Raw genomic sequence first — 18,036 nt, 5'->3', positions numbered from 1 at the left:
AATTTTCTCAATGGTTAAAAATATAGATTTAGAAGAATTAATGCAGGAAACTTTACTTGGAGGCTGGACATTTTCATTCATATGAGTTAATGTAAACAGTGATGAACTTCCTGCAGCCTCCTGTGGGCAGAAGGAGGACTGTGGCAGAGTGGCTAGCCCCCAGTTTGGGTGCTTCAGTGGCCAAGCTGATGAGGTAGAACAGGCTTGCAGCTCAGTTCATGTGCAGCTATAGCTACCTAGGTATAGGTAGGAATATATATATGTATATATCTATATATGTGTATGTATATAATTACCTCTGCAGAAAATGCAGATTTCTCTACAGAAAAGTAATTTCTCTGCATTTTCTTTCGCAGAAAAGTAATTGATCTTCATGCAGTAAAGACTTCTTTGCCATCAAAAAGGACAGAAATAGTATTAGAAATTAATGGTAACTCTGAATATTATTTCTAGTTCATAGTTATCTGTGAGTGGCAGCCAAATCTTCTGAATCTGATTTTCTTCATGCTTATAGCAGTTTAATCAGGAAAATTAGTTAGTTTCAGGGTAGAAATAAAAGCAGGAGAATCAGGCTTAGAAATGTTCTTCTATTCTGATTTGTAGTAGGAGAAGAATTCTGCAGCAAGAGGTGTCTTCCATTTATGCCAGTTTAATTTATAAATAATTCCAAGCAAGTCAGAGGAATTGGGCTGGTAAGAGATGAAAATAAAAATTGCATGGGGGAAATTCACACTCATTGTAGCAAAGCAAATTTTTTATTCCCTTTCTTCCAAGGAACACAGTTCTTATTTATGATCAATCCTGTCAAAAAAATTCAAACTTAACCTAAGTGCAATGAAAAGCAGGTTGACCCAGTATTTGGCAACACACTTTCCAGGAATTCAGACTGTAGTTTCCCCCAGGAAAGATCTCCTCCGAATGATTTGCCCTGGGGGAGGAAATAAAACAGAAATCAGATAAAACTCCGTTTCACAGAATCTTGTCATGGGAATCTCTCTCTGCAGTATATGTATATACACACACACATGTACATGGCAACACACGCTTTCTCCAAAGCAACTTCAGATGTGTTAAAATTTTCATGAGAAACAAAATAGAGAGAAGACTTTCCCAACTTCAGCCAAGTGCCACATCCAGACCCTCTACCTTTTTATCAGGATAACTTCTGGTTTTCTGTAGCAAGTCCACATGCCTCTGGTACATCCCCCTAGATAACTGAAATGATTGAGGTCTTCACTTCCCTATTAAATATTTTTACATTTTCAAAGCACCTGCTTAACATTGATTCTGCTAAAAATAGAGCAGGCTCTTGTCTTTGTAGCAACATGGTAGAGCTGAAATTAGTGTGATGAGGAAAAGTTCGAGTAAAGAAGAAATAACAATGATTGAATGTACTCAGAGATGATTTTTGCTGTGTAAGTTCTTCTATTTGTAATAGCAAGAATAAACCAGGAATTAAGAGCATTTATTCTAAAGTAATTAGTTTTGAAAATAGAAAGAAAAAAAAAAAAAAACCAAGCACATTAGCATTAATTTGAAAGGTTCTTGCCATAACCTAAATACATAGATTCCTTTGATTCCTTGTGAGATAGTATTAAGTATATCTGAATATATTCCTTATTTAATATCAATATTTCTTTCTTCTCTGCCTTGGATAGAGAGCTGTGACATACAATTTATCTTGAAATATTTTTCTACTTTATATGCATGTAAAATTTTCAATGTAAACGGGCCTGATTATTATTATCTTTAGTTACATTATAGACAGAAGAGGGAAGGGACAGAAAGGCTCCTGACTTTTTTTCAGCTACTGCTAGTCTCAAATACTAGGTCAACATTAAATTAGTTCAAATATTTTATTTATTTTCTTGTTCGTATTTGAGATAAACTAAGAATCAATGAGGGCTAACTCCTGGCCCTGCGCAGAGCACCATCCAAGAGTCACACCCTGTGCCTGAGAGCATTGTCCAAATGCTTCTTGTCTGTCAGGCTCTGGTGCTGTGACCATGTCACTAGGGAGTTTATTCCAGTGCCCAAACACCCTCTGGGGGAAGAACCCCTTTCTAACAACCAACCTAAACCTCCCCCAACACAGCTTCAGGCCATTCCCTCAAGTGCTGTCACTGGTCACCACAGAGGAGAGCTCAGTCCTTGACCCTCCTCTCATGAGGAAGTTTCAGCAGAGACATTTTGAATTGTCTGTTGGTTCTGTAGGTGTTCGTCATGCAATGGAAAAATGCCCCAAGAAGAGGAAAACAATTCAACAGCATTAAAATAGCCATTCCTCTAAAAGACACTAGTTCACTGAAAGAAGATGCCTAAGAAAAAAAGCCAAATACAAAAAATAAAAATAACATTAGGTTTGCAGAGAAGATATGAACTCCCTAAATTTTACTCCCAGGGGATAAAGAGTTCTCAATACCTGGTGAAGAGTTGCTGGCAGCATTCAACTAGCTCTGTGCTGTTGGCAGGGAAATCTGTGAATTTGGAAGCATTTCCTAATAAGATGTGGCAAGGATCTTCCAGACTAGGGACAGTCAGCATTCCTGTGAAGTAAGTTACAATTTCCTTAATGAATAATGAAGAGGAAGATAAGATTTGAGAATGTGAGTCATGAAGCCATGATCAAACAAACCATTCTCTCTGACGCAAAATCACCATTTGAGGTGGTTATGTAAAGGTAAAAGGTCAAAACCTTTGAACTGTGGGACTTCTAATCTGAATATTTTTTTAAATTTCTACATTTTTTTATATGTAGGAATTAAACTACAGCAACCTGTTACACTTGGATAATTTTGGTTTTCTACCTCTTTAATGATATTAATATTGTGTAGTAATGCCTTTCTCACTGCTGGGTCGGTGTGTTTTCATTAACTAAGATGAAGCTATGCTGTATTTATAGAAGTGCAAGTAAATACAGAACCTCTTATTTTGTTTTAAATTGAGTTTGCTTTGCTACATATTCTCTAAAATTTCCTACAAATACTAATGTCATCAGTCACTGAAGTAATGGAGACACAAAAATATGAAAGTGATAGCTCCTCCTAAATGTAATGTTGTAGAACTTGGACACATTTTTAATACGTTCTTATCTTAACTGGGGTAGTAGAAATTACTTGGCTTTTCTACTTTCTCCTGGGTGTAAGGAAAACATTTACCATGGCAGGAGTGGGTGGAATGCAATTTTCTTTCCAAAGCAGATTCTATTATTTCAGAGAGATTTTCTCAGTGGCTGTTCACAATATTATTCTTAAGATCAGTATTGTGAAATGACACATTTTAGTAGGGCTTCCTGGTTCCTCAGTTATTCAGAGTAGTGTCATGTATTAAAATATTACGGATGGCTGTGAGACTAATGTTATTTCAAGTATGCCGGTTCTGTAGCCTTCTGAAAATTGTGTGGGCTCATCTTTAAAATGTGGATGTTTCTGTTGCTACCATGAATGCCAAGGCATAGAGAAGTTGTGGTAGAAACTTACATAGTGGTTTTAGCTACATAAAGTACCAATATCTTTCTTCACTGTTGAAATATGAGCTTTAACCTTTGTCATACCACTTCATACCAATTTTGTATACCACATGCTCAGGAAAAAGAGCTGGAAAACGGATTGTGAAATACTGATAAATTTATAACCTATGGGTTAAATTTTTAATTTAATTTTTATAGGATAAATTTATAACCTATTGAAACACATCAATTAATTAATCTTTTGAATAATTAATTTGTTCTTTTTAATTGACTCCCTAAAATGACTGTTGCATTGTGATTTTTCACTCAAATTGAAGCTGAAATTTGAAAATAAGGATCAGCTGTGGAGTCCCATTTTAGGATCATTTCACAAGCCTAAGCACTCTGTGGAAATATTATCCCCTCAAAATACCGACTTAACATTATGACAGAGTTGTTCAGATTCTCTCTCGCTGTTACCCTTTTGCACCCTTTCATTCCATTTTTCTGTTTCTTTTCCAAAATGAGTTCTCTATTCCTAGTATCTAGTGGCGTGGAGGAGGGCTTGCAATTAATCTATAAACTGCTTTGTTTATGAGTCACATGTTTTGCACAGACAAACTAACAAAAAAAAAAAACCAAACCAAATCAAACCAAACAAACAAAAAACTCCCCCATTAAAACACCATACTCCTCTCCTAAAAACAGACATAATGGAAGAACTGAAATATTTACGTATTTTCAAATTCTAGTTTTCTTGAGCCTTTTGTCTCATATCAACTCTTAATCCTGCCAAGCACAAAAATACTTGTGTTTGAGTGACAGGGGCAGCCTAGGTGGATATAGTATGGTGCTGGTGCACTGCCCCGTGGTGGTCACTGGCTGCAGGGGACACCAAACCCAAGCACTGTACCTGCGACACAGGCTGTCATGAAACAGGCCACCGTTCCTGCAATCATTGCTCTGAAAGCACCATCGGCTATTTCCTTCTTTTTTGAGGGAGCAATGCTTGCTAGAAGAAATACAAAGTGCATATCAAACAGAAATACATATAAGGAAAGTGAATCTGCCTACTTTTGCCCGTGCAGGAGTAATTTCCCACCCTGCAGTTTAAACTAAGGGAAACATGGAGGAAAAAAGGGACATTTTTTAGTGGGTTTTTTGAAGGCCAAGTGCCAGTGTTGGCTCTCTCTCTTAAGAGGGTTGCCTATATTTAAAACAGTAACTTTTGTTTTCTTCGGCAGTTTGCATGTCTGTGCTGGATGATTGTGCCCTTCAGAAGAGTCTGACCCCATGGCTGGGTTTTGCTCCTCTATGCTGCCTCGCTGCTGAGCCCACTGTGGCTTCAGGGTAAAGATGACTGCCAGCAATTCTGACTGCCTGGTGAGGAACTCAGAGGGTTTTTCAATTTTTCTTTTTCCACTGAGATCTGAAAACCTTTTTTAAAAATTCTTTCTCTATAAACCTTCTGCATATATGTGATTTTTTTACAGGAAATAACCAAATTCATCTCTCAAACCAGCATGCTATGGAGTTGACCTGCTCTTGAAGCCCATGGGCAGTAGTAGCTCATGTTCATATTTGAGGTCTAAACAGACAAGGCTATCAGAAGGGCTTGGTTCCTTCCCCTTGCCTTCAGCACCTCTCCCAGTACTTCCACACCAAAGCCTGTACCCCCTCTGGGCCCTTCCATTCACAACGGAGTGCTAGGCTTTGGCAGAGCAGGCCCTAATGCTGCTTCACCCCCAGCCTGCTCCTTTTGGTGCTTTCTTTGGGATCTGCTCCACAAATTGTATGTGAGAGTGGTTCTTACTCAGGCCTCCTATTACCAGTCCCAGGGAGCCAAAGTTGGCAAATCCACAGAGAGCATAGGTGGCGATGACTTCAGAGCGAACCTGAAAAGCAAAGACACACCCTTTAAGTGGTTTGAAACAGCTTATTGTGATTTAAAGGTCTGAAAACATGGCATTGTAGCTCTGCCTACAAAAATAACTGTTTTGCTTGGTTGCTGCCCAAGGTGCGGCTTCCAGAAAGGTGAACTTGTTTCCTTGTTGAAAGTCACAGGCTTTTATACCCACTGCCCATGTGAGGACTGACAAACTATGCGATGATTTTATCTTTCACATATGTTGTTGTGCCTTTTTGAAGTGAGTAGTAGCAATTAAAGACAAAAAAATATCTTATCTTACTGGTGGCAATTTAACTGCTGCTGAAAGTATGAGTCAGAGAGCTATAACTCAACTTGTTTTTCCACAGCTGGATGCCTCTATAAAACTCTTTTGAAACCTCAAGTTTTGGTATGCATCCCTGAATTCTTTGACCCTGAAGAAGCAGAGGGCTCTATATACAAAGCTACTTTGTGCATTCTCCACCCTGTGCAAAGAAGACAAATTGGTCTGCTAGGAAGTGGGCACATTGATGTGTTTACAGGCAGAGAGGGACATTATGATTTTTGGAATCCCCATTAACAGCTTATTTCTGTACTGACTTCTGCCACCTTTCTCCCCTTGGGTAACACCAACTAAGCCTGGAACTCAGAGTAGAGACAAGATTGGTCCTTTAGGTGAAATCAGGCTACAAACCTTGCAAGCCTGCAGTTAAATGCAGTTCAAACATTTTGAGAAAGGAGGCAACATATCTCAGCAAATGGATTTTTGTCTCCCTGGCAGCTCTGAATTCCTGTTTACTGTGGTTTAGGTTCAAGCTGAAAATGAGTGAGTGTTCTAGCAGGTTTCCTGTTTATTAGAAGTTCCTCTGGTTTAATTCCTCTTTTATGAACATCAATTTGTAGATACTTTCAATCAATCTGTACAAATGCAGGAAAATGTTTTTCAAGTACCCACTCTACCAGCTTTTCCTAGAAAAAGCTCTGTGTACCCTGCTTTCATTTGCACTCTCCTAGCTCTGAAAACAGGAAGCCATATAATTAATGACTCAGGTGAAGACACTTGTTTGCTCAGTCTGAGAGAATATCTGTGTGTGGATGAATTAGAGAGCTCTGAAACTGAAGAGAAACTAAAAATGGAAGCCAAGCACAACCTTACCTGTTGTGCTGTAATTATAAGGATTGTCAGTCATTTTTTACCAGCATCACGAATTAAAATTTTTGTTTCTCAGAGCTTTTCACTATGGAAGTTAATACAGCACCTTATAGGTATTAGAAGTGAATGTGAAACTTCTATGTGACATCTTATATTGGGGGGGGGTGGGGGTGTGGGGGAGAAGTAAATAGAGTTCTTAGGATCTGTGTTTTAAGGCTGTATTCCATACTAAAATACCCTTATTCACTCATTCAGGAATTCAGTGTCATATTCATGTAGTAGAAGGAAGCACAGCTATAGCAGGGCACATCAAAGATCTTTCTAGTCCAGGGTTCTATTACCTGGAATTTCAGGAACAGTGGTAATGGATGCTCAGACAAGGGTGTGAATATTTGATCAGACTGCCTGGCTTTCTACCTCCACCTGTGAAATATGTTCTGTCAATCAGGAATTTGGTTTTGGTTTTCAATATAAGAGGTATCCACAGCATCCCATCTGATTCAAAGAAGCAAATAAGAGTTGCACAAAATACTTTCAAATTCAGGGTTTCTCAAGTGACAATCTGCCTTGATTTAAGAAAGAAGGATCAATGGAGGTATAAAGTGGGATATCATGGTTTTTGTTGCCTGTGCTCAGGACAGGGAGAATTCAGCATGTGCTGTGTGTGTGAATGCCAGATAGTGGAGTAGTCATGTCCACAAAGGTCAGCTTTGATCACTGAATGACCTTTGGCCCATGCACACATGCAAGATGCCCTTAGCACTGCCTTTTGCAGGGCACTGTAGTAGGAGCTGCACATCTGTTAGGTAAACTGAGAATGAGAGGCGGGACAAGGTTGGAAAACTTGATTGAGGCAGACTGGTTGGACTCAGTGCAGCAATGGAGGTGTATGGCATGTACTATGTCTTTTATTACTGCTCTCTGCAGAGGGAACAATAGCCTACAGTAAAGGTGTGCCAGTAATGCCATCTGCTAGAGTTTGCTGGATGCCTCTCTTAGATTTAGTGCTTGGACAAACCTTTGAGGGCAGGAGGATCCTCAGTTCTTTCTCAAGGTTTTCTTGGAGAGTAGGTCATAGAGAAGTACTGAGTATCAGGTAAGAAGAAACGCTTTGAAGACAGCCTCTGTTTTAAGTGTGGTGTCCTGTGGGATACTGCATGCTCCCCAAACCCATGCCCTTCTGTTTCTATGCTTGTTCAAGACAGCTTGGGCAATGACAGTCACAGCAACTGCACAGAGCAATGCTGCACTTTCATAACTGAACTCTGTTGCTCAAAGACACATCTTAGAGTAATATGCAACTCATATTAAAAAATAAGTCGAGTTTCAACATTGAAGTATATGATCAAATAAATCTGTAGAACAGAAAATGTTACTTACTGTCATATACTGTTTCACACCATTAATGTACATGCTTCCACCCTTTTCTCGGTTTTGAATCAGTTTCGAAAGGCGCTCATAAGCCAAAAATTCATTGAAGAAAGTTTTGTAACCTAGTAGTCCACCAACAATAAAACTGTCTTCCCAGTCTACTCCCATCATGAAAGAGAACGGCATGAAAACATAAGCACAAATGTTCTGCAGAATGTATAAGAAAAAGCAGATCAAAATACATGCCAAAAAACAATAGCAGACAGTAAGTTTTCCAGACTTAAAATAAGGATAGTTTTATTTTAGCAGAGGAAAATGGCCTTCAGTTTTTGCTGCCATGAACTCTGGGAGAGTTTTTCATTGTCAGGCATGCTTGAGTACCTTTTAAAACATTTATCCAGACTCTAAATAGAATGAAATATTTATATATCCCTAATTTTATATGTAAAATAAAACAAAGGTTTCTGTGCCTTCTTTTCCCTCAATAATGGCTTCAAATTGGGCACAGTGTTTGACAAAAAGAAGGAAGATTGAACTAAAAGAGCTGATAAGAGAACTGAGGATTCTAATTCTTCTGCTAGATTAAATCAAATGTGTTAATGAACATGCTTAATTATCAGGTTATTGGACTCCAACCGGTGTAAACAAAAGAGTTGTCTCTGCATAAAAGCTGTGCATCTGACACAATTAAAGCTGTACCTATTTTTTCCTGGCATTATAAGATTTATGCAAATTGAAAAAGAAATCCCATATCACAGTACAGCTTTATATGAGAGAAAATAGCTCCCACTGTGAAAGGTTTTGGTCAGATTGTCCTTAGGGAATGTAATGGAGGTCTTTAAGCAGTTACTATTTCTGGCTGGTTTCACTGCTCACAGAAGGTTACACATTAGTGTCTCTCCCAAGGGAAGATTGACTGGACGCATCATGTCTGTGTGTCTCAATTCCTTGTGGACTATCTACCTGTCCAAATCTTACACCACCCAGCAGTTATGAAAATACCAGCCCTGCATGAGTATGCCTAAGGCAGGCATACTTGTGCCTCTCCTCAGCTATGGGTGTCCGGGGTGCAGTGAGATATCGGTGAAAGCTTGGCAGGGTAATAACTTAGTGTTGCTGAAGCCGTATCTGTTATGAGTGGCTATTTACTTCGGCAACACCTTTAACACAAGTTATATGCATGTTTCTCACAGGGCTTTTATTAGGGTCTTGCGAAACAAAAAGGCCCAAAACATTGAAAATAGGTGATTGCATTGAGTTAAAAACGACATATTGACCTAGGTTCAAACAGAAGTCCTGTTTGAAACCCATTTCCTCAGTTGAGTGATTTGGGTACAGTTTTACTTTGTATTGAGAACTAACTGATATCGAGTAAGTCTGGTTTCAGGCAAGTCCAGCCTTTTCCCAGTGTCCCATCTAAGTGAACACAGTGAGCATTAAGGGTTTGATGGGGCCTTTTGAAGATAAAGCCACTTTTAGGTTTAGCTGAAGGAGATGTTAATGGCTTGGCAAGCATGTAACTGACAGATGTGCTGCACTGCCAAGTCAGAGAAGGCAGGTGCCAACATACTCTGTATAAAGATACCCTGAGGGTTAGCAAGAACACCACAGAGGGAAACTAGGTGCAGACTAATAGATACAAAAATACTTAAATGGCAAAAATTTTACTTTAACTGTTAAGAAATTTTTCAGAACATGTAAATAAAATATGTGTTTATATCACGTTAAAACACAAAATGAGAACAAAAAACAACAAACCATACAAGCACTTAAATTTGAGAAAGACAAATTATGCATGCATGTCAGCTGCATGGGGAACTGGAGATCATACCTCAAAGGTCAGCTGTGGATAGTCAAACAAGTTGCCCACCCAAGAAAGGGCCGAGTCAAGGAAGCTCAGAAGGGCAAGGAAGGAGATCACATTCACGGCGATGTTTGCTACCAGCCCGATGGAGGTAGAGGCACCCTGACTGGCTGCTTCCAGCAGATTCTTTGATTCACTTTGCCAATGAAGAGAAAACCAGAGTGTGAACATCTTTAAATTCAAGAACAAATAACAGAACTAAAAGGTACATGCACTAGAAGTCTAGGACTGAAGCTGTCTGTACACTCATAGGGAAAATAACGAAGAGGAATGATGAGGTGAAGTAGGCTTTTCCTGTCAATCCTCATGGCAGACACTTGAAGCATATGCTTGTGGTGCCCTGAGGATGAATTCTGGCACATTCAGGGTTGAGCAAGATATGGATCAGATCTCAAAACTGTAGCACTGCTTGCATTAGGCAGTGGTCACTGCTTTTCTTCCACACAGCCCTTGCAGAAATGCTTGGGCCATTCAGAATCAGATCCTTAGAAGCCTTTTTGCTTTGCCTGTTGTTCTCAAGAGAAGTGTCCCTGCAGACAGGCAACAAATTTGCTGCTGTTGTGAAATGATTGCTTTGCCTTTGCTTTTTACATATTTGCATTTGCAGACCTCATTTTTGCAGTAGCATTAACTAGCACCTAGATCAGCTTACCTTTTTGCCATTTGTATGCCACTCCTTAGAGTTACCATAGGCTTTTCAGTTTCAGGCCAGAATAATTTGGAGACAGCTAATGATGCTGGTGCTGACATGACGGAAGCAGTCAGTAGGTGGGAGGAGGAAACCTAGAATTCCAGGTGACAGAAAGTACTCCATGATAACCATATTATGCACAAATATGTAGGAATGAAATTAATTTTTTTAGTTGTTTGTATGATTATTCTACAGGAAGTCATTAAAAGTTCATATTGCTCATAAGGAAACTAAGAGAATGAGCTGTCAGAAGACCATGTATTTTTGTGACTAATTCTTTCAGAGACAAAAAAATCTCAAACAGAGGGAATGATTGAGGGATACTTTCAAAGCATTGTAGCTGGGTGAAATACTTGAAAGATTTCAGATAAACCATATCTTTTCATATATATAGTTCTTTTCCCCTGTCTTACCCCAAAAGAAATATATGCCCCTAAGACACTTCCAGCAATAGTTGAGAATCCTGCTGTCATGACTGCATGGAGTTCAGATTTGGTGATATATGGTAAGTAGGGCCGTACCAGGAGAGGAGACTCTGTCTGGAAGTGAAAAACAAGCATCAAATAAAGAAATCCCTAATAAATGCCCAAAGATTTCTTTTATTAGGGGCAGAAAAATGAGTGTCTGCATCAGACTCTCTTAGGTATCTTTGATTAATTAATCCTAATGCTAGCAAGTGCTTCAATTTCAATAGATTGGGGCTTTTTTATCCCAAGAAAGAGAATGTCTGAAGACAATTCTGGCTGGTTTGCTGTCTCCCTGAAAAGCATAATGAAACTGCCAGGAAATTCTATTCCAGTTCTGAGTGACTTGGGGACAGCCACAGATCTGAGCCACAGATAAGGCTATTAGTCAAGTGAAACATGCCCCTCTGGCATGTGTGTGAGCACATCCTGGAGGCAGTGTCATGCAATGGTACCACTCTAAATCTGGAAGCAGTGTGATGTAGTGATGCACCACTGCTAAATATCATGCTAATAGTGCATTTCGTCTTGGATGTTAATTGTTGATCTTTCTACATTGCTTCTAAGCTTGGGACAGATATTATTGTAAATGTGGGTTTAATATATTTCCCATTAAAGTGGTCTGTTAGGTGCTGTCCACTCTTTTTCTGAATAAGGTCTTATACTGCTAGCTCTGGATCTTAGTTTTCTTCATTGTCTCTCTCTCCTGCCCCTTCCTGCTTTGTGTGCCATCTTTTCATACCATTTGCCTTTTCAACTGAAAAAACCCCTTGAAATTGTTATTTCTTCATAGCCTTGGAGTAGTCTAGCAGGGAGATCTATCATGTACATTTATACTTGACCTTCTGTTGGGAAAACATATCACTTCCCAAATCCTTTCCATTGTGCATCGCTGCCAATATATGAACATACTGCAATTTTGGAAACCTATCATCAAACTTGATGTAGTGGAATCCTACCTTTGAAAGAGATTATTTTTTAAATAATCATTAAATAAATGTTTAATGAGCAGCATTATTTCCATAAATTCTGTAATATTGTTAGCATGTTTTTCTGTGCTCCAGCTCACCTGTCCCACAAATATGTTACCCGCAGCTACCAGAGACTCAACAGGAGTTGTTCCCATGAAGACATGCATTATCCAACCAACCTAAAACAATTTTTAAAAAAGAAACAAAAATTTGTTCTGCCTATTCCATGCCCTTCTTGAGTTAACAATATCAATCTAAGAGTTCAGAGACATGTTACAATACTTCCTGAGTTAATGATTTCAGCTTAAAGGTATAGCACATCCATGTAATTGGTACACGCTAAAATAAAACAGAGGAGAAGTAATTTAACAGAACTGTAAGTACTCCAGGCTCCTTCTGGGCATAAAAATGTTAAAATAAATTAAACAATAAAGATATTTTGATGTGTTCTTATGACTTATGTTCTTGTCCAAAAATACTTAGATCATATGAAGGGGAAAAATGTGAAACTTAAATTAAAGCTAAAAATGCCTCATTGCAATTTTAGCACACTAATGTCAGCTAGGTGATGTTCATGGTACTTTTATAACAATCCTGTGAATGTAAAGGGCAAATAACTTTTAATCTAAAAATATCTTCAAATTAGGTTTAACTACCACCATAGAGGAAGATCTTTTTCTGTCATATGACAGGTTTATTGGACAGAGACGACAGAAAGTGGACTTGATCTCATATTAGTAGACAGTAGCACAAGACATAGATGCTGACAGAAATTAACACTTTGAGAGTGAGGTGAGGAACCTGCTTTGATTTTATCTGGGTATCTGTGACAGGAGGGTATATGCGATTGCTACTGAAATGCTTATCAGAAATGTACTCTCTGTGATTTAATCTCCATCCTGCACTTTGAGGGCTGGGAGAAGGGCAGGCAGAAAGGAAGATTTAAGCAAGTATGGCATCTGAGGAACACTAAAGCTAACCAGGTAAATCTAACAATTAATATGACAGAAACAATGAAACCAGACTGAGAGATGCCAATCAAGATTTCGCAATGGCAACATTTGGAACTATTTCCAGGCTATGGCTCCTTTGCACATGTTCAAAACATTTCCCACACTAGCCAAAGGAGCATCTAATTGGCAATAATGCATACCTTTCCAACAAGCCACTGCATGAATCCAACGTGGTAAAGCATAGACATAACCGTACTGAAGAAAACCACAATTGGCAATACCTGATTTGAAGACAGAAGATCATTAAAACTTCTACAGTAGTTTCCTTCCTGACTTTCCTGTTTGTGCTGTAATTAAATGATTTTCATTTATCTACATAGCTTTCTCATACAACTGCAATTGTTTAGAAATTGTTTAGCTTAGCATAATATACATAAGTGAATAACTATGTTTAAGTCAATGCAAACATTTACATCCTTTAAAAACAATCTATTTAAAGGTATATACTTACTAAATACAAAAGGTGAATACAGGTCTCTCACAGTGGAGACTGAAAAATACTTCCTTTCAACATAATTTAAAATAATTGCATGAATGCCTAACCCCCTCTCTGATGGGCTATTAAAACCACTATGTATTCCATGTATGTGAAATACACAGGACACCACCACTTCTATGCTAGTATACAACAGAAAGAAAAATCCACCTCCTAAATATCCAAAATTAGTCAGACAAATTAGTTACAGCTACTAGAGTACCACTGTCATGTGAAAAGGGGAGACTTCCTAGACCATTAATGTGGAGAGACTTATTTGCCCCTTAGTATTTAATTTGTCTGTCAGTGTCCCAGGAAAACCAAGACACTTGTAGCTGACCAGTCTTTCAGCATCCCATTAAGGAGACCCTTAACTGAGCAGTCCTCCTTGATTGGAGAGTGGTTTGGCTGTGTTAGAGAAACACACTGCCAGCATAAGGGAATCCTCCCAGCAGGTCTTGCCCCTTACTAGAGTGTATTACCTGCTGCCGACTGCCAGCACCCATAAAGGATTTACGCTAATAATTTCAGGAATAACACTCTTATTAATATAAGACTGCAACATGTTAAGGCTAGAAGATTGTTGCTTTTTGTATCTGACTGCAAAAATATACTTGAAGGAATACACAGACAGGCTCTAATCCCAAGTAATACTATTCAGGGCACATAGAGCCTGGTTTTTACCAGTTTACAGGTGTCTCTATGGGGAAGAAGACAGTTTCAGCCCGTTGACTGATCCCAGCAGTTAAGATGGAGTTGTCCCTAACTTTCCCCGTTTCTCAACTTACTTATATACTATTTCTTTATGTTTATGTGGAATTTGAGTGACTCTAGTAATAGAGTGACCTTTGTTACTGATTAGCATAAATTCTCTCCCTTTGCTTTTAAAGATACAGTCAAAAAGAATGTAGAGTGCATTCCTATGAGGGTTGTTCATACATCAGGAGCAGATAACTATGACGTGGAGGTGTACATTAATATTATCATTAGGCTTTAATGAAGCAAGTTTGTCTAAGGAGAGGGATTTCACCACAGTTGCTGGCTCACCAGTGAGACACCTTCCCCTCTTTCCCTGGTATACTGTTTATCAGCTGGTATGCCGTTTATCGGCTACAAAGTACCACCAAGTTCCCTTCCCTGCAAGGATTTCCACAGAGTCTGCCCACGGAGCCTCCACTCTACTCCACCCTCCATTCAATCCCCCTTAACAGGTGATGGGGAATCATTCTGGAAGGGTTTCAAGTCATGCACCAGCTATATTCCGTCCAGAAAGCAGCAATTGTGATTTATCCTGCATTATAACTCCTGTTAAAATGTGAACATAACTGCTCAGTTTCCTCTAAGTGTATCTCCAGTTACCAGTCCACTGGGCTCACAGTCATTTTCCCACAACCACGAAGACTAGGAAGCTTTCATGTATGTTCACTAAGGACATAATGCATTATAAATAAAATCAAGTAACAGAAGGGAAAACAACAAACCACTCTGTTAGTTCAGATCTTTTCAGTCCCTAGACTCTATGCCTTTCTAGAGGAGAGTTGGTACTATAAACAATTTTGATAAACATTTAGAAAATCAATTTTGATGATCAGAACATTTCTCTGAAAGGACAGAGTGCAATTAACCAATATTGTTGTGCTGTTCAACAAATTAATATAATGCTGCTTTCTCTAGCTTGGTTCCTTGATCCTTTTTGCAATTCTGCAGGAATAGTTTGCCATGCAGTAACAGCAGACAGTTTAGTTTAGTAAAATTAATGTCTTTCTCCCTGCCTTTTCTTTTGTTATTGCCATACAGAGCAGGAAGTTAAAATTGTTGTCTGCTCTCAACTCCCCTCCTTTGTGGCTTGATGTTTAAATTTTTCCCTATTTTCCTTTAAAGAAGTTGCTATTGATGTTTAAGAAACATCCTGCTTTTTCATATACTCCTAAAGTTTGACCTTCAAAGCAAAGCTTTTCTCAGGGAACCATAGTTCTCCTGGTATAAAAAAGAAGCTATAAATTTAACAGAAGTCTAACTTCTTCCTCGCTCAAAGGAAACTTTGTCTTTTGTAGTCAACAGGATAGAAGACTTAATAGTAAAGGTCTTTTCCATCTACTTAAGTGCTTGGAAATGCTTTTTTATGTGGGCAAATGGGTATTTTTTCAGAACTCTGAAACTCTGCATCTGCCTGCACAAATACATAGTTAAAATAAACCTGTTTATGCATGCAAATATGTGCATTTTTGACTAACTAGTGCTTCCAGAACCATGTGCTCAAAGACACTGTGGGACTGATGGAACTGGTCAGAATATATACACGTGTGCATATTCACAAATGGGATGTGTCTACTCTGGTAACATGTCTACTTCACCTGGCAGAAAACTGATGTGTCCCTGCATATTGCTGAGGATGCAGTATGAATACAACTGGACTCTGACAGACATATCCTGTCCCTTGTCTAATCTCTGAGGAGCTAAGCATTGTCTTTTGGATGATGCTTTGAAATATCTTGGGGTAAGATTAAAAGAGTTCATCACAACATGCAAACCTCATAAAATATCTGAAAGACACAAAAAAGCACTTTGGACCAACTTAATGTCTAAATAAATAACAAGTGTTTCAAGGGAGAACAGGCTGGCTGTCACTCACTGTTGTTGGAAGAGGGAATTCCCTGTCCAGAGGAGGAGAAGATGGAGCATGTTTTGATATTGCTGTACACGTTTCTGCAATTTCGTTTACCATATTTATATGTATATATTCCTATATATATATATATGCAGCTCTGAAAACCAACTGGTTTTCTTGCTTTTCAGTGTGAGATAATATACTTGTTCCTGTTATCATCTTCTAGAAATTCCATGGTTTTTCTGGCTTGAACCATAGGATAACACTGATGTATGTTTGCCTACAAAGAAGCAAACTTTTAGCTGTCTAGTCCCTAGTTATGGCTTTAGTAAGCAAAGTATTTTGCATCATCTGTGAGGACTCAGAACCACCTTGAAAGAATCATATTCATAAAGCATTGCCAAAAAACACGAGAAAAATTACATGGGGGGGATGTGTAGGTGGGGCAGGAATTAAATCATTTCATCCCTAAAACATGTAGTTGAGAATCAAAATTGTTATTTAAGTGCTCAAATAAGTAAAGTAAATACCCCCCAAAGTAAAGGGTGGGAGGAGCGGGAAAGTGAAACAAAAGGTACAAAAGAACTGCTCTTAAAATATAATTCATATTTATTGATGAAATGCCTAAATTTTTTTTCCCTTCTAAGATGTTCTGACTGTTCTTAGTAGCAGGCTATTTTACAGATAGCACTTTCTCTCTCAAGTAATGAAAGAGCTGAGTTTGCAGAATATCTAGTTTGGAATATCACCTCAAGAAAAAAAATAAGAGAAAAGGCACATAAGCCCACGGTCATATATCTGAAAAATCAAAAGAATGGTCTCCAACTAAGTCCTGATACATTTCTCATATTTGTTTGGGGTTTATTTATTTGTTATTTGGGTTGGTTTGGGGTTTCTTTTGTTTTGTATGTTCTTGATTCTAGCCTAAGCAGGCATTGTGGCATGAGCTGCTTCTCAGAGCAAAACCTTGAAGGATGCTGGTGCAGATTAGAGAACATAGAGCAGATAAGCTGTATTCCAGCTGTTTCCCAAAAAGGTCTCTTAACAGAGAGATGGGAAATCCCTCTGTGATCTTACTAATGCAATATCATGTAATTCTTCCTGCTTATGCATCTTCTAGCTCTTCCCCCAGGTGTGAATAAATACACATCTAGGCTCTCCACTTCTTCAGGGGGAAAGTTTGTGAAGCAGTGGTCTGTACAGCACTTAAGGGTACAACAGCATGGCATGGCAGAGCACTTTTAGGCATGGAAAAGTGGGGAAGATAGGCAGGAGGTAATAGTTCTGTCAGTGGCCAGGTAGAAGCCTTTTAACCTATTCCTTGTAGAAAAATATTCCAAAATTCTGTCTACATGCAATGTATGTTGTTATAATTAGACTAAATAAGTGCATCTAACTCAGTGTTTTGCAGTGAATGAAAGGGTTCCCAAATTTTCTATTCAGAATATCACACAATAAGGAATAGTTTACCTGCTGATTTCTCTGGTGATTATATAGGTATCACAAGCCACACAATTTATTTCACAGCTATACTGTTCCTCTTACCATTGTTTATCTGCCACATACAGCGTACAACAACCATCTTACCTTAAAAGCAAAGAAATGATCTGTGTATTTGTCACCAAACACAAACTTGGCACCTGCATCAGAGTACTCCAGAAAAGTCTGGGGACAGAAAGCAAAGTAAATTAGCCATAAGCTCTGGGTACCTGCCAAAACCACACAAAATACTGCTAGCTGTCCTGCAGAAATATGGTGAGGTCCAAGAAGCTTGATTTGTAGGGGTCCAAGCCTTGCTGACTGTATTTGGCTGAACTGAGGGTATCTACTCTGCTCTGTTGAGTACCTGACACAATGGAGGCCATAAACTACGCTGAACAAGAATTTACTTTTAAATCCCAATACTGTGCTGCACTTCTATGCTCCATCTAATGCAAATAAGTACAATGAATTATACAGCTTAAAATGGAGATTTGACAGCTGAATTAATGAGTTTTGAAAGGTGTAGCTAAGAGATAGCCTGAGGGAATCTTCTACTTTTAAATTTTGATCCAGTGCATTTTATACTTCTGATGCAAATATATGCATTA

The 18,036-nt window shown here is 38.6% G+C and overlaps 1 protein-coding gene across 1 annotated transcript in view; it reads right to left on the bottom strand.

Annotated features, from left to right (window-relative positions):
- Positions 1-825: 825 nt before the first annotated feature.
- The window catches only part of SLC28A3 (solute carrier family 28 member 3), a 37,519-nt gene continuing 20,308 nt past the window's right edge, over positions 826-18,036 (bottom strand). The window contains exons 8-18 of the mRNA XM_041480772.1: positions 17,534-17,611; positions 13,004-13,084; positions 11,949-12,029; positions 10,829-10,954; positions 10,377-10,507; positions 9,692-9,860; positions 7,870-8,067; positions 5,262-5,343; positions 4,362-4,460; positions 2,423-2,546; positions 826-928 (exon numbers count right to left, since the gene is read on the bottom strand). Coding sequence (XP_041336706.1) covers positions 826-928; positions 2,423-2,546; positions 4,362-4,460; positions 5,262-5,343; positions 7,870-8,067; positions 9,692-9,860; positions 10,377-10,507; positions 10,829-10,954; positions 11,949-12,029; positions 13,004-13,084; positions 17,534-17,611 — 1,272 coding nt within the window. The remainder of the gene's footprint in view (positions 929-2,422; positions 2,547-4,361; positions 4,461-5,261; positions 5,344-7,869; positions 8,068-9,691; positions 9,861-10,376; positions 10,508-10,828; positions 10,955-11,948; positions 12,030-13,003; positions 13,085-17,533; positions 17,612-18,036) is intronic.

The sequence above is a fragment of the Pyrgilauda ruficollis genome, unplaced genomic scaffold (genome assembly GCF_017590135.1).
Source record: "Pyrgilauda ruficollis isolate IOZ18807 unplaced genomic scaffold, ASM1759013v1 scaffold53, whole genome shotgun sequence".
In the NCBI taxonomy this organism is placed as follows: Eukaryota; Metazoa; Chordata; class Aves; order Passeriformes; family Passeridae; genus Pyrgilauda; species Pyrgilauda ruficollis.
Note: the sequence above shows the minus strand (reverse complement) of the source record. Positions and strands in the feature narration are given on the sequence as shown.